Source organism: Delphinus delphis, chromosome 15 (assembly GCF_949987515.2).
Source record: "Delphinus delphis chromosome 15, mDelDel1.2, whole genome shotgun sequence".
Classification (NCBI taxonomy): Eukaryota; Metazoa; Chordata; class Mammalia; order Artiodactyla; family Delphinidae; genus Delphinus; species Delphinus delphis.
The window spans coordinates 70,610,505-70,634,046 of NC_082697.1; the positions used below are offsets into that span (position 1 = coordinate 70,610,505).

Consider the following 23,542-nt stretch of genomic DNA (forward strand, 5'->3'; position numbering starts at 1 on the left):
CACAATTCTGGAGACTGGGAAGTCCAACATCAAGGTGCCAGCAGATTCGATAGAGCCCGCTTCCTTGTTTATAGACTGTTGTGTCCTCACACGGCAGAAGGAGTAACTTATCTTTCTAGTGTCTTGTTCATAAGGGCACTATTCTCATTCATGAAGGCTCTGCCCTCATGACCTAATCATCTCTCAGAGGCCCCACCTTCTAATACCGTTACATTTGAGGGGTAGGATTTCCACATGTGATTATGGGGGAGAACAGACAGTCTATAGCACAGCCCAAGTTAAAAACAGGCAAAGGACTTGAATAGATATTTCTCCAAAGAAGGTGTATAAATGACTACCAAGCACACGAAAATATGTTCAACACCATTAACCATTAGGGAAATGCAAAGCAAAACCACAATGAGATACCACTTTATACACACCAAGATGGCTCTAGTAAAAAAAAAAAGGAAAATAGTAAGTGTTGGCAATGACGTGGAGAAATTGGAGTTCTCATACATTGCTGGTGGCAATGTAAAATGGTGTGGCTGCTGTGGAAATCTGTTTGTCAGCTCTTCGGTAAGTTAAACATAGAATGACCCAGCAATCCACTCCTGGGTGTATATCCGCAAGATTTGAAATGCAGGTCTGCACATAGATTTGCACGGATATGTTCATAGCCGTATTATTCGTAATAAAGATAAAGTGAACACAATCCAACGTCCACCAGCTGATGAACGGAATAACCAAATGTAGCGTTATCTGTGCAATGGAGTATTACTCGGGCATAAAAATGAATGAAGTACATGCTACCACACAGAAGAAACTCACACATGTTACACAAAAGAAAAGAAAGCAGACACAATAGACCACATGCGTGATTCAATTTATACAGAATACCCAGAAAAGAAAAAGGAAAATCAGTAGAGACAGAAAGGAGATTACTGGGGCTGGGAGTGGGAACGGGATTGACTGCAAAGAGGAACAAGGGACCTTTTTGGAAATGTTCAAAAAATTAGATAGCAGTGACGACGGTTGCAAAGCTCAGTAAACTTACTAAAAATCATTGAATTGTACACTTACAATGGGTGAATTTTATGCTGTGTAAATTATACCTCAATAAAACTGCTAAAATAAAAAAGAGGAAATGGGTTGAAGGAGGGGCTGTGTCAATTATTTTTTTCCCAGTAGTCCCCTTGGCTGAAATGCAAATTTAACCACTTCCTCCCCACTGACCAGCTTTAAATACTCAGGGGTGTTGAGAGGGTGTTGAGAGATCTTATTTCACCCTCTTCTGAGACCTCCTGGGCCACATTCGCGAGACAGGAACTGACCTAGAGGGGTCCCTTAAGGGACCCTTCCCTCAACACAGATCTATTTCTAAGGGGACTCAGGTTCACCCCAAAGGACATGGCAGCTGTCAACTTTCCATCTCCAAAAGCATCTACTTTTTAAACACAAAGGGTTAAGTTGCCACTGCTGCATCTTACCCACTCCCTAAATCATGGCCGGAGCACTCTTTTGAAAATGTAGATTGGATTAAGCCACTCCTCTGATGAAACCTCAGATGACATCCATTTTCCCTTGGAGCCAAATCTACCTCCTTCACCCCATCCTGCAAGGTCCTAGGTGGTGTGCAGGATGTGGGACTTCCACGACTCCGTCTCCTAGCATTCCTTTGCTTGTTCACTCTATTCCCCACACTGTTCCCAAGTTCCTGGAGCGAGCCACACTCCCTCCCACCTCAGTGCCTTTGCACTTGCAGGACCTTCTGCCTAAAATGCTTCCCCTGTGGCTGGGGTATTTCTTACCATCCAGGGTGCCCCCTCTGTGTCACTACCTAGACCTCTCATCTGTTTTCTATGACAGTATAATTTGCATTTAGTTTGTCCATTACTTCTTTTTGTCTGTCTCTCCCCACCAGAATACAGGCTCCATGAGGGCCACCACTCTTGTGTATTTCTGGAGAATGTCCCCAGTACCTAGCCAAGGGCATGTTCAATGTCGGCGGGTAGAAGGCCGGAAGGAGAGAATGGGTGGGTTGGGCTGCGTGGGTGCATGGGTAGAAGAATGCAAGAGGGGGTGGGTGGGTGAATGGGTGGGTGGAAGGCAGGCAGCTGGGAGGGAGGGTGGGAGGAGGGACTGAATATCCCTGGGTTAACATACATCCAGAAGCAGTGTAGTGCAGTGATCAAGAATGTAAACTCAGGAGCCCAAATGACTGAGTTCAAATCTCATCTCCACCAGCATCAGCTGTGTGACCTTGAACAAGTCACTTAACCTCTCTGAGCCTTGGTTTCCTTATCTGTAAAATAGGGATGATGTCGATGATGGTAATAATAACTACCTTCTCATGTTATTCTGAGGTTTAAGTGAGGTGATACACCTTTAAAGTCCTTAAAACCCTGGCACAGAATCAGCTTTCAGCAAATATTAGCTCTTTTTTTTTTTTTTTAACTACTCCTTCTCTTGATCTTTCATCCATGGTATCAGAAAACTCACCCTGAAGATCAAGAGACAAAGAAAAGCTGGTTTCCTCTCAAGAAACGTGCTCCAGAGAATACAAGTTATTTTGGTTGTGAGGAAGAGAATCTCTTTAGGGCAAACATCTTTTGAACCGGCCACAGGGGAATTTGTACCAAGTTCCTCAGAAACAACTAGAAAAAGAAAAAAAAAAAAGAATAAATAACAAGATGCTTTCTCTTTTTCTCTGGAGCGGTCATGTGGCTTAGCTGCAAATTATTTCCCAAAAATGAGTCAGCTGGGGAGAGATGGCATGTGTGTTTGAGCCAACCTGTGTCATTAAAACAGCACAAAACAGCCCCCATCCACCCTGGTAACATTTCAAGGATGAAGTGTTTGGGCCCATTTCCACAGCCTTAGGAATCTGATCGACCCAGGTTCAAATCCCAGCTCTGACACTTCTTGGCTAGTGTGACATGTCACCCCTCTAAGCCTTGGTTTCTCCCACTGTAACATAAATAGTCATAATCTTATTTGCCTCACAGGGTTTGTAGAATAAATGAGATCACCTAGTGCCTAAGAGATGCAAGATACTAATAGTGGCAGTTGTGGTGGCACCAGCTCTTTGAGGCTGCTGGGTGTGAACTTGCTGAATTTTGTCCCCAGGTTTCATAAATGTTTGCAAGAGACATCTGACCTTCTCACGGGCCCTTGGCTTGTCAGCAAGACAAGAATTCTCTTGAGAATTTCTTTTCTCTATTTTCTTCCTGAGTTCCCATGTGTAAAACGGCTAGGTCTCCCCATTTGACAGACGGGCAAAGCGAGGCATTCAGAGGGGTGATGTGACATGCCCAAGGGATTGTCTTCTCAAAGGCACGGAGACAGCATCCTGCTCCCTGCAGCATTGCAGCAGGAAGCCGGATTCAAAGGAAAAAGGCTCAGGGAGTCTGGAAGGGGGTCCGGAACTCAGACCTCTGCTGGGCCAGGCAGGCAGCGAGAGGAGTGAAGCCGGCCAGCGTGCAAACTCCAGAAGAGGGGCCATTGCCTCTCCATGGGACCTTGGGCAGGTCTCTGGGTTCTCATGCTTCTCTCTGAGCGGAGACCCCTGGGGACCTCGCGGGTCTCGCTGTGCCACCTCCTCCCCCCTCGGAGCTTCAGTTTCCACAGCGGGGAGAAGCGGCGGCTCACCGCCCCCCTGCCCGCCTTAAAGGTCAAGACTGTGAGGCCTGTGGGGGTCTTGTCACCCGTCCGCAGGAGGCAAACGTCACGCCGGTGGCCCCAAATGTCTTCCTAGCGGGCGACCTTTGGTGAGCAGTGGGCCTTGCCCTGGGGCCGGGCCCCCTCCCACCTCTTTCTCGCTCCCTGGGGGAGGAGCCGGCTGCTCTGTGGGCGGGGCCTGGGGAGCGGCTCACCACATCCTCCCCTTCCTCCCCACCCTGAGCACGCGGTGGGGCTGGGTTGGCAGGCACCGCCTCTGGCGGACCCACTGGAGTCTCTCTGCTGAGCGACCGAAGGGCTCGGGGTCCGACTGTCTGCCTGCTTCTCCCTGCGCGTGACTGACAGCCACACGGCTGTCTGTCTGTCTGCCTGGGTGGCCAGCTACCTCTTTGCTTGGCTTCTCCTGTCTGACTGGCGGGCCAGCCCTTGGCTGCTGTCAGTCCATCCCCCATGCAGCTGACCGGTCCCTGCCCAGCAACCTCTGTCTTCTGTCCGTGTGTGACCTCCTTGGGACGTGACTGATGGTTGCCTTTGCTTCTGCGTGGCCCGCCTGCCCGGAGCCCAGCTGCCGTCCGTCTGGGTGACAGGTCTTGTGCTGTCTGGTCGGTGACTTGGGGCAGGTTTCAGCTTCCCACCCCAGTCCCCTGCCTGTTCTCCCAGACCCCCATCCCTCACGCCAAGCCCAGCTGCCGTCCCCTGGGAGCCCACCGGATTGCCCGAAGCACAGAGAGAATGGATTTCTGAGAAAGAAGTAGGACAGCAGGTAACTCACCTCTAGCTACCGCTCTGGAGGGGGCGTTGGGGGGGAGGTACCTTCTCTGCCCAGGAAGACGTGCAGGGGTCCTGTGGCCTCATCACACCTGGGGACAGTTCACCTGCCTGGCGTGCCTCTCTATGGGTCTTCAAGAGGCCCCAGGGACATAGAGGCAGAGGCAGAGGCATGGCTGAGATGACCCCCTGAGGTTGTGGAAACCAGCCTCCAAAAGGCAGGGGCTGGGGAGGGAAAGCTGGTTCCAGACTGAACATGATGTGACAGTCACCATGGTTCTGGGCAGCTGAGCCGGGCAGGGGTGGGCATGAGTGTGACGGGGTCTGTTTGGGGAAGTGGGGAGGCATCGACTTTGTACCAGGTTCTGTGTTTTATCTCCTTTATTTTATCTAAATCCTTTAAGATGCGTTGGTGTGCCCATTTCACAGATAAATACAGGTTCTGAGAGGTAGAGTGATTTTCCCAAGGTGACTCAACCAGTACGTAGCAGGGTCGGCAGGTGACTTGGAGGCTGGTCCTGCCCTCCACATGCTATCTCCTCATCTTTCCCCTGAAAACACAGCGGATGTGCTGATTCTGAGAGGCAAATCCGTTCTGCATGTGCGGAGGAGAGGGGAATGAGGAGACTCAGGGAGGCTGAGCCTTGAAGGATGGGTTGAATTTTGACTTGGGGAAAAAAGGGGGAAGGAAGAAACAGGCAGACACACTCCTGGCAGAGGAGCAGGTGAGTAAATGCCTGGAGGGGAACTTAGGATGCAGAGGACCCAGGGCAGGTGGGGCATTAAAAAGTCAGGGGCTGCTCCTGGGAGGACATCTGCTTTCCCCTGGGGGAAAGTGCGGGGGTTTTAGAAGCACATGGTAGAGTGGGGAAAACCTGGCGGGTTCAAAATCCAGCCATGCGGCTTCCTGGCTGGGTGAACTTGGGCAAGTTTCTCTGCTTCTTCTAGCCTCGTGGAGCCTCGGTTCTCTCATCTGTGAAATGGGGAGAATGGCAGCTCCGTCCTTGTAGGGCTGGTTGTGAGGATTCGAGGGAATGAAAATATCAAAGCTGCTGGCTGGGGTCCTGCCCAGGAAGGGAGTCTGCATCATGAGGAGGCTGGAGCCTGTGGAGGAGAAAGACCAGTTTCCAAGAGCCATGGAAGGTGCAGGGACACACTCGGGAACGTGCAGTCGGTCCCACCTCCCTGAGCCGCCTGGGTTCTGGTCCTCCCGGGGCCAGCGCTCAGCATGCAACAGGCGTGTGAAGCTCTCCCGTCATCTTCACAACACCAGGTGAGGCTGGTGGCCTCATTCAGCCCATTTCACAGATGAGGAGACTGCCCCTCAGTGAGGAGAAGCTTGCCTCAGGTCAGCTGTGACCATAAGATGCAGAGCTGGGTTTGGAACCCCAGGGTGGCAACCTGCTGGACAGGATAACAAAAAAGCAAGAGTCATAGTCCTGGGGCACCTTCTGAGAGGGGCATTGGATCAAGGGGGCTGGGCAGACCCCAGAGCGGGAGCCCCGATGACCTGTTCCCCATGGTGGGTTCAGCAGAAGCCCTAGTCTTGTCTGCCCCACACCTGGCAGGGAGTCTGGATACTCACATCCCCGCGGTGGAGGAAACTAAGAGCCCTTATGTTAGGACGTGGCCAAGACCCCGGGCCAGGAGAGGCAGGTGAACAAGACAAAGGATGTGCCCCAGATGCTGCAGGCTCCCGCCTGCCCATCAAGGAAGGGAAAGGGGTTGGAGGTGGGGACTGGAGCCCAAAGGGGCTTATAGGCAGAGGAAGGGGGCTTGCTGGAGGAGGGGCCCAGTTTAAGAGAAGATAGAACAAGTAAAGCAGGCCACCAGAAACTTTGGGAGGGACCAGCTTCTCCACAGCATCAGGACCACCCTGGGGCCTGATAAATAAATGAATGAAAGGAAGGAAGGAAGAAAGGGCATCCTTCCTCCCAGCGAGGGGAGCCAGTGCCTTGAGAACCCTGGCAGGCCAGAATGATGGCTCAACTTCTCCACACAGCTGGGAGGTCTCCACAGTCAGCTGGGGAGCCCTGGATCTGGCTCCTCACCACACTACCGATTGTGATTTGGGGCTTTGAAAACAGTCAGACCTAGGTTCGAGTACCATCTCCATCACGTAGTACCTGTGTGACCTGGAGTGAGTCACTTAACCTCTCTGAACCTTTGGTTTCCTTATCTGTTATATGGAAATAAGAATGCCTATCTCGGTTTGCTGTGAGGTTTTATTCAATGTGTATTTATTGAGCACTGTCCTAGGTCCTGGGGACTCGGTGGTACACAGACAGAGCCAGTGCCATTTTGAGGGGAAAGAGCTTAGCAGTGGCTCACGAGAAACAGCAGCTACTGTGTTTTACTTTAAATGTCATTGGTGATAATTGTCTTGTTATTACCCAGGACACTTGGTGTAGCTTCTGGCATATACTCAGCCCTCAATAAGGGATCATTCTGTGATGATTCTACTCCCCCCTTTCTCAGATGGGGAAGCTGAGGCTCTGAGAGGGCTGGGGATTCCTAGGGTCACCCAGGGAGTCATGTACAAGCAGAGGAAAGAAAGCTGTGAAGACAAGCGAACACTTTCTCGCGGGGGGGGTCTTCCCCCCATCACAGCCCCTTCCTCCCCCGCTTCTCCCCTTCCGTGCCTTCTGCGGCACCCTAGCCCCCAGGGGCAGGGGAGGGGGGGCTAAGAGGAGCCCCCGCTTCATGGCTCACAGGTGGCACCGCCCCCACTTCTCGCCCTGGCGCCCGGCCATAGGGACTTTTTACGACAGCTCAAATGAGAGCTCTGAGTAAACTTGGAACTTCTGAAACAACCTGACAATATTCCCCGGGGTGTGAGCAGAGGTCCCTCTGAGGGCCCCCGATGGCCAGGCCACCTGCAAAAGGGCCCTGGCCTGCGGGTCCTCACAGCCCCCAGGAAGGATCTGGCCACTCATATCGTCCTGAGTGAGGTGGGGCAAGTGCACCAGCCTGGCTCCCTGCTCGGGCCCTGGCCGCTCCTCGCTCTGTGACCCTGGGCAAGGCTCTGGGCCTCTCTGGGCCTCTATTTCCTCACGTGCCAAGAGGGCTTGATGATGTAGCCTGGGACGGGGGCCTGCAGGCTTTCTCCAGTCTGAACCAGTAACCCCCAGTCTACTTGGGCCAGGGCCAGGGCAGGCTGATGGGGGCATGCTGGGCCAGGATGGGATAAAGGGCAGGTCGCCAGCCCTGCCCCCCACCCCACCCCAGCCCCCCATCCCCCCCTCATGACCTCAAGCAGCCCTGGTTGAAGCATCCTCTTTTCTCTGCCTTACAGCTAGCCCCTCCTGGTCAGGGGGTCGGGGAAATGGGGCTGGGGTGAGGTGTGGCTACCGGAGCCCAGGGAGGCTGCACAGTCTGGCTGGGGTTGCCCAGCACAGTGAAGGGCAAATAGAGATGGCACAGGAAGGAAGAGTTTGCTGGGAGTGGGGCATGCGCCTCAGCTGGGGGAGGTTGCACAGGCTGGAGAAGTTCCTGCAGGGAAAGGCCAGTCAGGCTTGGAGAGGCTGCGTGGACAGGGATTCATGGCCCGGCTGGGAGAGAGAGACGGACTAAAAGGTTCCACAGGCTCAGAGGTGGGACAGGCTGGGCAGGCCTTTCCCCTCACGTTCAGCTCCTACTGACTAAGCTGTCATCCCAGGGTCTTGGCACACCTGTCCTCAGACACCCCCAACCCACCCTTTGTCACCGCCCCCCGCCCCAAACTATGTAAAAGGCAACTTGCAATACTCGCACACCTACAGTGTGCCCTGCACCCGCCTTACGCTCCCTCAGCCAGACCAGGGCCACTGCCCCCATTCTACAAATGAGGAAACTGAGGCCCAGAGAAAAGAAGAGCCCAAGGTCCCATTATGCGTTAGAGGCAAAGCCTCCTTCTGGATCCAGGGCCACAAGGCTGGTTCTTCCCCAGCCTGAGAACTCCGCTTTAAGAACTCGCTGTGTGACCCTGGGCAACCCAACGTCCCTCTATGACAATTTCTTGCTGCTAATCTGATGACAACGGTCATGGTCACTCAGACCCTGGGAACTGAGGGTGTTGCCCCGGGTGGGGGGAAGTTCCTGAGGACAGTGACAAAGTGGATGGAGAAACCAAGACCTCTTGGGGGCTGCCTTGGGGCTTGCTCCTTGTAGGACTGGACACAGCAATTTGTAGCCTCTGTCACTCATTCACCATTCGTCAGCTCCTTGTTAAGTATCTGTTATGTTCCATGCCCTGTTCTCCGCACTAGGGATGCCGCGTGAACAAAATAGGTAAATTTCCCAACCTCTGGGAGCCTGTGCTTCAGGATAGAGACAGGTCATGAACACAAAACCAGGAACATTTGCTAAACGAATCCTAATGTTACAGTTGCCAAGAAGGAGACAGACAAAGAGGGGTGTGTGGCACCCAGAACTGCAGGGGAGACGCATTTTAGACAGAGAGGGTTGCCTCTTTAAGGAGGCAACACTGTAGCTGAAACCTGAGGATAAGAAAGTAAAGAAGCAGAGGGGGAAAGTGTTCTAGGTAGAAGGAGTGGCATGTGCACAGGCCCTGAGGTGGGGGGAGAATGTTGGAGCTCTGGAGCCTTTATGCTTATCAAGTGCATACAGATCTTCAGTGCGCTGAATTCAAGAAAGAAGAGTCAAAAAGAATAAGATTTATCTTTGGAGTGTACAGTCTACATGGGTTTCAACATTGAGGGTAAGCTTCAAAATCCATTATGATGGAAAGCATCTTCTTGTGTTTAGTCACTCACGTAACAAATGCTTTGAGCACCTACTGTCTTGTCAGGCACTGGTTAGCCACTGCCATTCAGCAGTAACCAAGCAACAACGTGGTTCCCGCCTAGAAATTGCTCAGAATGTTGCCAAAAACACCATGAGCAGTGTGCTCTGGTGGAAGGACGGACCCCAGAGGAAGGAGTGACTCATGCCTTGGAGAGGCCAAAGAGTTACAAAGGAGATGACATTTGAACTGGCTTTTGAAGCCTGAGTAGGAAGCTGGTAGACAGCCAGGGGAAGCAGACAGTTCCGGTGGCTGAAAGAGCACGTGCGAAGGTGTGAGAACCAGATGAATGGGGATGTTGTGAAGATGTCCAGATGTCGGGGATCTGGAGAACCTGGAGTCCGAGATGAAGACTAGGGGCAAAGGGAATGTTGGGGGGCAGATCCTGACATGTTTTGAATGCTGGGCTGAGGAATTTGGGGCTTTCTCTGAAGGGCAGTGGGGAGCCGTGGAGAGACATAGCTGGAATGAGGACTGGCCTGGAGGGGCCACAGCTGGAGGCAGGGAGGTCAGGGAGGAGGGCAGGAGGAGGGCAGGTGAGCAGAAGTCCTTGGAGACCAGGGACAAACTAGGAGCCCTTTCTTCTGTGTTCCCTCTCGGGAAGTCCCTCAGTCTTGACACTTCCCCTTCTGGTGACCTGTTGGGTCTTGTTTCTGGCACCGCTGGGGAGTCCCTCTTCAACAACCTCATGTCGTCTTGGTCCCTATGGAAAACGGGCCATTTTAATTTTACCACACCCCTCACCGTTCACTCTCAAACCCCAGTCCCCACCTGGGTCACATTGGAAACGATGACCGGCTTAAGGATCTGAATGAGTCTCATTCCTGAATCATCGGTGAGCGAAAGAAGATACAGGGGAACCAAGAACTTGGGTTCTTTCCAGTTTGGGGAGGTAAATAATGCGGCTGTGAGCACTCCAGTACACGTCTGCTTCTGTACATGTACATTTTGCTCTTTGGTGCATAATCTAGAAACGGAATTGTTGGGTCTCCTGTTCAGCAGAAGTTTTCCAAAGTGGTTGTACACTCCTCAGAGAAACTTGAGTAGAGATGGAGAGTTTTGATTAGTTCATATCCTTTTTAGCACTTGGAAATGTTTTTTTCATTTTAGTCATTCTGGGCTGATGTGTAGTGCTATCATATTGGGATATAAATTTGCATTTCTTTGATAAGTAATGATTTTAAGCCTTTTTAACATGCTTGTTGGCTGTTTGGATGTTCTCTTTTAGGAAGTGTCTGCTTAAGCTTTTTGTCCATTTAAAAACAAATTGAGTTCTGGGTTATTTATTTATAATTGTTTTGTAGGAGTTCTCTCTATATATGTTGTATATAATTGTATACATAGTTTAACATATTATATATTTATATACAATTATATAAAATATATAATTATATGAAGGAAACTATAACAGATATAGATATAATCTCCCATTTCAGTTTCTTTTCCATTCTTGTTTTTCAATTTGTCTTTTTGTTTGTGTCTTTTTTTTTTTTTTTTGCGGTTCGCGGGCCTCTCACTGTTGTGGCCTCTCCCGTTGTGGAGCACAGGCTCCGGACGCACAGGCTCAGCGGCCATGGCTCATGGGCCCAGCCGCTCTGCGGCATGTGGGATCTTCGCGGACCGGGGCACGAACCCGTGTCCCCTGCATCGGCAGGTGGACTCTCAACCACTGAGCCACCAGGGAAGCCCTGTTTGTGTCTTTTATAAGTGAAAAAATTTCTAAATTCAAAAGGTACTTCCACTGGAGAAAAAAATGGAATTACAGTGTGACCTATTATTGTCACCTTTTTTGAGAACAATAAAACATACCCCAATTTAATGAAGGTAGTTTACTCCATCAATCAAGCTATCTTCATCAACATTTGGCAATTTATCTGACACCTCAGTATATTAATCTATTATTGCCTGATGCATATTTTTGTAGATTTTAGACTTATGCACAAGGTAATTGTGCAAGTATTTATTTCCCTTTTGATAAGCTATCTGGGAAGATACCAGGACACAGAGGTATGATTTGTTTCCCACATATTCTACTTCTCCATACTTAAAAAAATTTTTCTTAAATAAGGAAAATAGTACATAAACTTTGCAGTGTGGCTTATGACTTCTTAAAATGAAACAAAGTTGGTTCTTCTTAAAATAGAGGTCAAAATTAGTATTAGTATTCAGTATCAACATATGAATGTTGATACTGAATCACGTATCAGTTGATTTCTACAAAGTTACTTAATTTACATTCTACTTTGTAAAGGTAAATTTGTCAGAATCATACATTGCTATGTAAAATTAATATCCTCTCTATAATTGATAGTTTATTTTATGATTTAAAATTCTCCTTAGTTTCAGTGATGGTGATATAAAGTTCAAAGTGAATATTTTAATAAGCTGTGTCATTGCTTTTAGAGAAAATGCATTGTATTCAAGTTGCAATATATTTTAGTTTCTGCAGCATTACTCAGTCTTTATAAAATTGCTGAAAACATGTTTTTGTGTACTTTTGACATACTCTTTGAATGAAAAGACATAGGCAAAGCTAGAATAAATGCAATACTCAGTGTTGGTGTAACATTATGATTTATGGAGTAATAGTCTGTTCATGAAATTTAACTACACTGAACAAGACTCTCATTGCAAGTACATACATTAAAAAAATTTTTTTGCTGCTTTTTTGTTGTTGTTGTTTTTGCTCAGTAATGCACCACATTTTTTTTTCTTTTTACCTTTTGACCCCCTTCACCTGCTCCTCCCACCTCCCACTCCTTTCTTCTGGCAACCATCAACCTGTTCTCTGTATCTATGAACTTATTTATTATTATTATTTTTGGATTCTACATATAAGAGAGATCATACAGTGTTTATCTTTCTCTGTCTGGCTTATTTCCCTTAGCATAATACCCTCGAAGTTCATCCATGTTGTTGTAAATGGCAAGAATTCATTATTTTTCATGGCTGAATAATATTCCATTGTATGTCTATTCCACATCATCTTCATCCATTCATCTGTTGAAGGACACTTAGGTTGTTTCCATATCTTGATTATTGTAAATAATACTGTAATGAACATAGAGGCGCAGATATATTTTTGAGATACTGATTTCATTTCCTTTGGGTATATACCCAGAAATGGAATTTCTGGATCATGTGGTAGTTCTATTTTTAATCTTTTGGGGGACTTCCATACTGTTTTCCATAGTGGCTGCACCAAATACATTTCCACCAACAGTGCACAAGTGGTCCCTTTTCTTCATATCCTTACCAATACTAGTTATTTCTTGTCTTTTTGATAATAGCCATTCTAACAAGTGTCAGGTGAAATCTCATTGTGATTTTGATTTCCCTGATGATTAATGATGTTGAGCGCTTTTTTCATGTACCTATTGTCCATCTGTATGTTCTCCTTGGAAAAATGTCTATTCAGATCTTCTGCTCATTTTAAAATCAGATTGTATGAGCTCTTTATATATTTGGCATATTAGTCCCTTATCTGATATATAATTTTCAAATATTTTCTCCCACTCAGTAGGTTGCCTTTTCATGTTGTTGATGGTTTTCTTTGCAATGCAGAAGCTTTTTACTATGATGTAGTCCCACTTCCCTATCTTTGCTTTTGTTGCTTTTGCAGTCCACTTAGAACCTACTTATTTCTTCATAATTCAGTCTTGGCAGGTTTTTAGGAATTTATCCATTTCTTCTACATTATCAAATTTGTTGCTGTATGATTATTCATAGTTGTATCTTATAATCAATTTTACTTCTGTGGCATCAGTTGTAATGTCTCATCTTTCTTTTCTGATTTTAGTTATTTGAATCTTCTCTTTCTTAGTCTAGCTAAAGGTTTGTCAACTTTGTTGATCTTTAGAAATATATTTTTTATATTAGTCTCAAATTCAGTGCCCTTGTTTAACAGTTATTATCTAACAGTTTATCTGTTAAGTATCTGGACTTTTAAAGATAATATCATTCCAATCCTTATAGTTTTCTAATATTTATAAATTTATTTATTTTTCTTGCCTTATTGCATTGACTAGGACCTCCAGTACAAGACATTCTTACATTTGTCCTGCCCTAGAGGATAAAGTGTTCAATATTTGACCATTAGGGATGTTAGTTGTATATAGTGTGTGTGTGCACGTGTGCGCATGCGTGTGTGCTCCCTATCAGATTAAGAGCGCTCCTTCTATTCCTGGTTTCCTGAGAGTGTTTTAAAAATCATGAATGAGTGTTGCAAATTATTAAATGTCGTATTAAAAGTTATTAAATTATCGTATAAAATTTCTTCTTTATTCTGTTTATGTGGTGAAATAGATCACTGACTTTCAAATGTCAAACTACCCTTGTATTCTTGGAATAAACCTCATGTGATAAGGCTATATAATTTACTTCTGTATATATCATCAGATTTGATTTGTTAATATTTTGTTTACAATTTTTGTAAGTATATTTATGAGATTAAACTATAATTTCACTTTATTTTAATGCAAAGTGTTGGTTTCAAGGTTATGTCTTTAATTTCAGTGATTAGTTCATACATTTAATAAAAATACTGAGGTGTTTGGGATTAAGTGTAACTTCTTACTATTTGTTTTCCTTTTGTCCTATCTATTCTTTGTTCCTTTTCCTTCTTTGTTCCATTTCTTAGATGAATAAAGTTTTAAAAATTATTAATCTCTGTTTCCTGTCTATTAGTTTGTTATATTTTCTTTTGTAGCTCTTTTAGTGTTTTTCTTAGCGATTACAGCATGCGTAATTGATTTTTTCTTTTGGAGTCTACCTTTATATTAGTATTTTTATCACTTCCCAGACAATACAGTGACCTTTAACTTTATTCACCCCTTCTTATCTTTGGGGTATCATGGTAATGTAGTTTAATTCTGCATATTGTTTAAACTTCATAAGATATGATCATTATTATTTTCAGCAATCAGTATTATTTATATTTATAATATTCTATTGCTCTTCATTCTTTCCTACAGTAAATTGCTTCCCATCTGAGATTATTTTCCTTTTGCCCCCAAAATTCACTTTAATATGTCTTTTGATGCAGGTCTACAGGTGACAAATCCTCTCAGCTTTTTTTTTTTTTTTTGGTATAAAAAATAAAGATTTATTTTGCCTTCATTTAAAAAAAATTGTAATTAAGATCCAATTCACATACCATAAAATTCACTCTTTTGAGGTATACAATTAAGTAGTTTTTAGTATACTTATAAATTTGTGCAATCATCACTACTATCTAACTGCAGAACACTTTTATTGCTCCAAAAATATCCTATACCCATTAGCAGTCACTCCCTATTCCCCCTCCCTCCAACGCTCTAGCCCTTGACAACCACTAATCTACTAACTGTCTATGGATTTGCCTGTTCTGGGCACTTCATATAAACAGAATCACACAATATGTGCCTTTCTGTGTCTGGCTTCTTTACTTTGGATAAATTTTCAAGGTTCATCCATGTTGCAGCATGTATCAGTAATTGATTCATTTTTATGGTGGAATAATATTCCATTGTATGCATAGTCTACATTTTGTTTGTCTATTCATCAGCTAATGGACCTTTGAGTTGCTTCCAGTTTAGAGTTATTATAGGTAATGCTGCTATGAACATTTGTGTAGAAGGGTCTTTTTGTGAACATATGTTTTCAATTCTTTTCGCTATATACCTAGGAGTCAAATTGCTTGGTCATACTATATTAACTTTTTGAGAAACTGTAAAACTGTTTTGCATAGTGGCTGCACCATTTTACATTCCCGTCAGCAATGTATAAGGGTTCCACCCTTATACCCTCACCCACATTTTTTATTTTCCATTTTTAAAAATAGTGGGTGTGAGATGGTGTCACTCCATGGTCCTTATTTGCATTTCCCTAATGACTAATGATGATAAGCATCTTTTCATGTGTTTATTGGTCACTAGTATATCTCATTGGAAAAATGTCTATTCAGATCTTTTGCACAGTTTAAAATTGGGTTGTCTTTTAGATCTTGAGGGTTCTTTATGTATTCTGAACACTAACAAATACATGGTTTGCAAATATTTTTCCCATTCTTTATATTGTCTTTTCACTTTCTTGATAGTGTCTTTTGAAGCACAAAAGTTTTAAAATTTGAAATAGTTCAATATATCTGTTTTCCTTTGGTTGCTTGTGCTTTTGGTTTCATGTCTAAGAAACTACTGTCTAATACAAGGTTCTGAAGTTTTACACCTGTATTTTATTTTAAGAGTTTAATACTTCTTCCTCTTCGTACTGGGTCTTTGATCCGTTTTGAGTTGATTTTTGTATATGGTGTGAAATAGGAGTCCAGTTTCATTCTATTTCATGTGGATACCCAGTTGTATGAGCACCATTTATTTTATTTTATTTTATTTATTTATTTTAATTTTTTAATTATTTTATTTTATTTTTGGCTGCGTTGGGTCTTCGTTGCTGTGCGCAGACTATCTCTAGTTTCGGCGAGTGGGGGCTACTCTTCGTTGTGGTGTGCAGGCTTTTCATTGCGGTGGCTTCTCTTGAGCACAGACTCTAGGCGTGCGGGCTTCAGTAGTTGCAGCATGCGGGCTCAGTAGTTGCGGCGTATGGACTCAGTAGTTGTGGCGCACAGGCTTCAGCAGTTGTGGCGCGTGGGCTCTAGAGTGCAGGCTCAGTAATTGTGGCGCACAGTTGCTCCGTGGCATGTGAGATCGTCCCGGACCGGGGCACGAACCCGTGTCCCCTGCATCGGCAGGCGGACTCCCAACCACTGCACCACCAGGGAAGCCCCCCCACCATTTATTTTAAAGACTATTCTTTTCCCCCAGTGAATTGTCTTGGCACCCTTGTCAAACATCGATTGAATGTAAATGTATGACCTTTTTTCTGGACTCTCAGTTTTATTCCATTGATCTATATGTGTATAAATAAGCCAGTACCACCCTGTGTAGATTAATGTAGCTTTGTAGTAAGCTTTGAAATTGAGAAGTCTGAGTCCTCTAACTTTGTTCATCTTTGTCAAGATCATTTTGTTTATTCTGGCCACTTATATCTCCATATGAATTTTAGGATCAGCTTGTCAATTTCTGCAAAAGAGCCAGCTGGGATTTTGATAGGGATTATTTTGACTCTGTAGATCATTTGGGGGGAGTTATCTTAGCAATATTAAGTCTTCCAATCCATAAACATGGGATATCCTTCCATTTATTTAGATCTTCCATTATTCTTTCAACAATGTTTTGTACAATAGTTTTTAGTGTACCAGTCTAGCACTCCTTTAGTTAAATTTCTATTTTATTCTTTTTGATGTTATTGTAAATGAAATCACTTTTAAAATTTCATTTTCAGATTGTTCATTCCTAGTTTATTAAAATACAGTTGATTTTGTATATTGATCTTGTATCCTGTAATCCTGCTAAATTCACTAATTAGTCCTAATAGTTTTTGTTTGGTTGTTTGCTTTGTTTCATTTTATTTTCTTGGTGTGGATTCTTTAGGATGCTGTATATACAAGATCATATCATCTGCAAACAGAAATACTTCACTTCTTTCTTTCCATTCTGGATGCCTTTTCTTTCTTTTTCTTGCCTAATTGCCTTGGCTAGAACCAAGGCATTCAGTACAATGAGAGTGGACATCCTTGTTTAATAAAAATCATGAGAGTGGACATCCTTGTCTTGTTTCTGATCTTAGAGGGAAAGCTTTCAATTTTTCATCATTAAGTATGATATCAACTGTGGGATTTTAGTAGATTCCTTTATCGTATTGAGCTACCCTACTTTTTCTGATGATATTTTTGCTGGATATAACATTCTAAGTTGGATTTTAAGTATATCTTTGTCTTTAATTTTTAAAACAGTTTTTCTATGATGTGCCTAGATGTGGTTTTCTTTGTATTTGTTTTGGGGTGGCGGGGGAGGGGTGGTTGTAGAACTAGAATCTGTAGCTTAAGGTTTCTTGTTAGTTTTGAAAAATTCTTAACCAGTATCTCTATTATTGCTTCTGAGTTATCCTCTCTCCTCTTTTTCTTGACTCCAAATACATTTATGTTAGACCTTTTCACAAGGTCTCATGTGTCTCTTTTGCTCTTTTCTGTATTTTTAAACATTTTTTCTCTGCGTGCTTCAATCTTCATTTTCTACCAGTCTTTCAGTTCACCAATCCTATCTTCTGATTTTCTAATCTGTTCCTTTATCCATCTATTAAGTTCTTATAAATTTCAATTCTTGCATTTTTCAGCTCTAGAGTTTCTACTTTTAAACAGATGCCATATTTCTGGTGGAATTCTTGAACATACTGATCATAGTTATTTTAAATCCTATCTCATAAGGCCATTTTCTGAATCACTTATGGGTCTGTTTCTGGTTTTGCTTTGGTTTTATCTTCTTGGCTTTTGGTCATTTGGTACTGTTTTCTAGTTTGTCTTATCAATTTAATTCAATGCTGGACATTGTGTATGGGAAGTATGGAGGCTTTAGATTAAGCTAAGTTTTTCCAGATAGGTTTTAATTTTTTTTTCTAGCAGACATATGGCATATAGGCAGATCATCTTGATGCAGTGAAGACTGAACTATTTCTGATTTTTCTTATTCCCAAGACATAGCCTTTCCTGAATAACTGGGTATTTATCAGGGCCCATTTTTCTTAGACTCTGATTCTTTCCTTAGCATTGTGAAACTGACAAAATCTCTTCTTAGCGTTTTAGCCTGTTACCGGATGCTTTCTGCTAGGTTTCCTGGAATGTAACTCATCTGCAGTGACTTGGCAAATTATTTGAGGGGACATTGCATGCAGAATTTCAATACATTTTCCTTCTCTCTGGCACCCTGGCCTCTCAAGTACTATCTAACTTGGTTGCTTTCTCATGCTTTCTAGTGGTTTTTTTTTCTCCTCTTGTAGTTGTTCTTAGTAAGAGGGTTACTCAGATACCAGCTCCATCATGGCCAGAAGTGGCCACATTTTATTTTATAAATCCAAGATTCACTTACGTTTAAAATGTTATGAAATAGTTTGGACATACAAAAAGGTATAAAGAAAAACATAATCAACACCCATGGTAGCTTCACTCAGTTTTACCAAACTGTTGAGACCCCTGGAGACCCTCACTTCATCACATCCCCTCCTTATCTACGCTATTCAGGATTTGATGTTTTTCATTCCCTTGGATTTCTCTTTATATTCAGGACACATGTATATTCACCCAAACAATATATAGAGCTGCTTTACATGGTGTTAAGTGTTACACAGATGGTGTTATTATGCCTGTGTTCTTTTCTAATCTTTCTTTTGCTTCAGAAAGAGTCATTTGCTTCGTGGGTTTTTTGGTTGGTTTTTGGTTGTTGTTGTTGCTTTTCTGTAAGAGTCATTTGCTTTGTTGTGTGAAGCTATGATTCATTTTCACATTGAGTGATTACACCATAGTTTATCTTTCCATTCTCTTGCTTATGTATATTTAGGTTGTTTCCAGTTTTTCAATATTAAAATCAATGCCACTATAAACATTTCTGCCTATGTTTCTTGTACACACGTGCCAGTGTTTCCTTGGTAGTATACCTCACAGTGGAATTGCTGGGTCTTAGGGTAAACACTTGTTCAAGTTTATTAGACCATGCCAAACTATTTTCCAGACTAGTTGTATTAATTTACATCTCCACTAGCTGTAAATGAGAGTTCCCATTACGTTGTGTCCTCAGCAACACGTGATGTTGTCAGACCTTTAGTTTTTACTAATCTGATAAAATTTAAATGGCATGTTATTGTGGTTTTCATTTGCATTTCTCTGTTGACTGTGAAGTTAAGCACTTTGCGTTCTCCATAGTACCTGCTTCCATTTGACTTCCTCCCCCCAATCTTCTCCACATCCCCAGACTCTCCTGAAATTTGGCCAACTTTTAGTCTGAAGGACCACAACCTCAGAAATCATTTCTAGGCACTGGAGCCTGGTGGATAAGCACCAATTTAGGGCTCCATCCCATCCAGGACTGCGCTGGAATGCTTCACATGCAATAATGCATTTAGTGCCTACAACAAAGATAAGAAAACAGAGAATCAGAGAGGTCAGGAACTTGCCCAAGGTCACACAGCTGGCACCTGGCAGACTCCAAGCCAGGTGTTCTTCACTGCTCTGTAGGAGGCTGCAAGGCACCCTCTGTCCTTCACTCAGGAAGCACACCTGCTGGTCTGGGTGCATGTGGGGAGTAAGTTGCTGTTGCCCTCAGGAGTCAGCTGAGTGGGAAGCCCCATAAGGGGTGGATTCAGGGCAGGGAGGGTAGTGGGACCGGGAGGTGTTCCTACTTGGTGCTGTGGAAACAGGAGAAGACGTCATCATTCAAGGCTGATGTTTCCCAGAATTGAGTGGCTTGTTTAAGATGGTGTTAAATATCCCTGGACCCCCTAGTGAGAGAGTGAGACCTTTTTCAAATTTCTTTCTATCCTCTGATGAGGGAGGGGGTGAGAATCTCAGCTTGATGCTAGTATGTCTTCAACACCTCTCTAATACTCTTTTTTTTTTTTTTTTTTTTTTTTTTTTTTTTTTTTTTTTTTTATTTTTTTTTATTAACATCTTTATTGGGGTATAATTACTTTACAATGGTGTGTTAGTTTCTGCTTTATAACAAAGTGAATCAGTTATACATATACATATGTTCCCATATCTCTTCCCTCTTGCGTCTCCCTCCCTCCCACCCTCCCTATCCCACCCCTCCAGGCTGTCACAGAGCACCGAGCCAATATCCCCGTGCCATGCGGCTGCTTCCCTCTAGCTATCTACCTTACTACGTTTGTTAGTGTGTATATGTCCATGGCTCTAATACTCTTTAATCTCCCTTTTTAAACAAAGGCAAACTAGATCTCCAACTCATCAGAGTCTTTTTTTAAAAAAATAAATTTATTTATTTATTTTTGGCTGCATTGGGTCTTCGTTGCTGTGTGCGGGCTTTCTCTAGTTGTGGCGAGGGGGGGCTACTCTTCGTTGCGGTGCGCGGGCTTCTCATTGCAGTGGCTTCTCTTGTTGCAGAGCACAGGCTCTAGGGGCACGGGCTTCAGTAGTTGTGGCATGCGGGCTCAGTAGTTGTGGCACACGGGCTTAGTTGCTCCGCAGCACGTGGGATCTTCCCGAACCAGGGCTTGAACCAGTGTCCCCTGCATTGGCAGGCGGATTCTTAACCACTGAGCCACCAGGGAAGCCCCATCAGAGTCTTAAGCAGGGAATAGTATCTCACTAAAATTCAATTATTGTCTTTTGTTTTCCTTGTATTTAGTTTTTACATTTCACTGCATTTTGTTTTATGGTAAGTTGATTGCTTTGTTTAAGAAACACTTATATAACATCTGCTATATGCCAGGCACTGTTTCAAATGCTTTACAATCATTGACTGGGGAATGATACACAGCTATGGGGAAAAAATACACAACTATGTGCATTATTGCTTAGGTTGAAGTTGGAGTTAAATTTTTAATAGGGTCTGTTTATAGAAAATATATTAAATAAATAATAGTGCACATGATCTACAAATATGGCCAACTTTTGGAAAATGAGACATTTGGGGACCTCTTGGGTAGATCACTCAGGGAGTCTGTCCATTCTGATGCTTTAAAAGCCTGTATCCATCACTGTTTCTTGAGTGTTTGTGTGCCAGGGGCTATGCCAGGGGCCCAGTGATTCTATAAATGGAGGCTTTGAATCCTCACCAGAATCCTGGAAGCAGGCTTTACCATCTTTACTTCTAAGGCTCAGGGAGGGGAAGTGACCAGCCGAGAGCCACGCAGCTGAACCTGTCCGTGCCCTGCACCACTGCCTGCCTGGTGACCTGTTTGGGAGCTCAGAGGAAGCTCCCAGCGGGGCCAGAGTAGGCTCTGGGGGAAGCCGGGTTCAGGGATGGTGTCCGGAAGAAGCCATGTGTGTGACCTGGTCCCTGCACGGGTCAGCCCTCTGGGCTCCTGTTCCAGCTACACACCTGTCCATGGGATCTATCTAGGTAGGGTTCTTGGGACCCACTGGCTTCTGGCTGGTACCTCCCCAAGTAGACACAGAGCTGGGGGTGCAATGGACAAAGTACCAGCAAGAGCCTGGCATTGCCAGCCTGGTGGGTTGTTCTTCTGCCCAAGGTACCAAAGTCCGCTCTTCCTGGACAGGCTGGCTCTGGTCTCCAAAGAGGTCTCTTCTTCATCTCATGCAGATCAGGGTGTCCAGGGCACCTTCGTGTGGTCAAGCTGGGTTCCCCCATGCTTGCTGGTGGACTAACCCGGGGGAGCTCTGTATTTGGGTAGGAACCCTCGCTATTGGGCTAAACTTATCTTAGGTATGCAGGAACTGTCTCCTTTGTGGGCTAATCTTGGATTTGCTACTCATTAAGAAGCCAATTAATTGGGCTAACATCAACATGGGGGTTTTGTAAGAAAGAGGACGCAAGATCTCTGCCCGCCAAGCCCCTTTCCCCTCCCTGCCTCCCTCTTTCTTATCTAGATGGATAAACGTGCACACGTCGTGCTACATCAACAGGCTTAGCAGGGGGGGACCAGCAGCGAGCTCTTCCCCCTTTTCATCCTCCTCATTTGTGATGGTGCTGGGGGCCCAGGCAGAAGCGGGGAGAAGCGGGTAGGGATCCAGGGGGCAAAGAAGCCACTTCTAAGGGACAGGAATCCTTGGGGGCAGCCTCAGGCTCCTCAAACTCTTGTTTCTCAGAAGCAAATCCAAGAAACTGAGGCAAGTCTTCCAAAGGAGGGATGGGGACCAGAGGATGTTCAGGGTCCCTTGGTCCCCAGGCCCCAGGCCCACCCTCTCCCTGTGTGTCTCTTCCAGGCTCCGGCGGGCAGCATGCTCTGCGGCTGGGCTGCCCCTCTGCTCCTGCTGATGCTCCAGGGGGGTAAGTAGTTGCCCCGTGGTATGTGGGTGGAGAGCGGCCGGGCTGGCCTTGTGGGCTCCAGGGCAGGGTAGAGGCCACAGGGTCAGAGTCTGTGGCATCTGTCCACTTGCGGCCGGCGCAAGTCCAGTAGCCATCTCTGCATTAGCTAGAGCCCATCCCACCAGAGAGCTCCACTGTCCAGAAGTGAGTCCCGGTCTCCACGTCTCGCTGGCCAGGGAAGCGGGGCGGGAGGATGAGGGACTTCATCCTTCTTCTCTCTGCCTTGGCTGGCTCCCAGTTCTCAGCGTGAGGAAGTCCTGCCTGTGATCTAACCACAGTTTCTCCTCATCTCCTAGCAGATGTTTCTCAACAATCACTGGATCCACTGCCAGCACACATATTCCCTGGGTGGGGAGAGTGGCTGTGGAGACAAAAGCAGCCAAAGCCTTAGAAGGAAGCCCCGGAGGAGCAGGAGATGTTGCAGTCAGAGGGAGAGATGTTCGAGACCCGAGCAGGGAAAGGCCAGGTGTTAGACTTGGGGGCGCAGTCAGGGCTGAGAGATCCAGGAAGCCTTCCCAGAGGAGGTGGGACACAGCACACAGGCTCGAATGGGAGCTGGCCCGGGGACAGGGGTGCCCTCAGCCGCCACTGTGCTGACTCATAAGCATTTCACTCCGGTTTTTACCGAAAGACCCAAAGCCTCAAATAGCTCCATCAGGAAACAGATGTCAGTCTCCTTTATTTTCCCTTTCTGAGTGGTCAGAATCCTGTCTTAGCCTCTAAAGGGCCTTTGGGTCACCCGCTGCCTCTCCCCACCCCGTGAGCACAAATAACAAGCCCCTGCTGTGTCCCGGGGGCCGAGCATCCTCATTCCCTTCTGCCGACAGCCTGTGAGGCTCAGAGAGGGTGAGAGGCAGGTCCACGGCCACACAGCCGGGCAGTGGCAGAGCTGGGACGGGTTCCCAAATCTGCCTGATTCCCGTGGTCTTAACTGCTTTTATTGGGTGAGTGCCACACGCAGGCCGCCTGGGCTGCACTGGCGTGATACCATCTAAATACCTCCCCACCCCGTCCGAGGGGCCAGTGTCTCCAGCTTACAAATAGCGACTCAGAGCACGTGTAAGTCACGTGTGCACTTTTCACGGCTCCCACTGCCTCCCACACGCTGTGATAGCCCTGGGCGGGGTGGGGGTGGCCCGGGGGCTCTCTGCGCAGGGCTCAGGGTAGTGACCGGTGACAGGGTTTTTACTCCCTCTGGTCCCTGATGCCACCTCCACACTAGTTCAGGGACTACTGTCCCCTCTCCAATGTTTCATTACAAGTTCGGGACAAACCCTGTCCCTTGGTGGCCTTGAGTCTACCTAGGAAAGGCAGCTCCTCTCCAAGTTCTGGAGCCCTGAAAGAGAACGACTAGGATACGATGAACTCAGAGAGGACACAGCCACCTGGGTTTTGGTCCTACCAAAATCAGTCCTCTTTTCTCCACAAAGTATCTGAACGGGCCGCTCTGTGTCCACTG

The 23,542-nt window shown here is 45.6% G+C and overlaps 1 protein-coding gene across 1 annotated transcript in view; it reads left to right on the forward strand.

The window, feature by feature from the left end:
• The first annotated feature begins 4,390 nt into the window (after positions 1 to 4,390).
• Positions 4,391 to 23,542, forward strand: part of IL21R (interleukin 21 receptor) — a 31,653-nt gene continuing 12,501 nt past the window's right edge. Inside the window, exons 1-2 of the mRNA XM_060033087.2 lie at positions 4,391 to 4,423; positions 21,981 to 22,044. Of these exons, the coding sequence (XP_059889070.1) occupies positions 21,996 to 22,044 (49 nt within the window). The 5' untranslated portion in view covers positions 4,391 to 4,423; positions 21,981 to 21,995. The remainder of the gene's footprint in view (positions 4,424 to 21,980; positions 22,045 to 23,542) is intronic.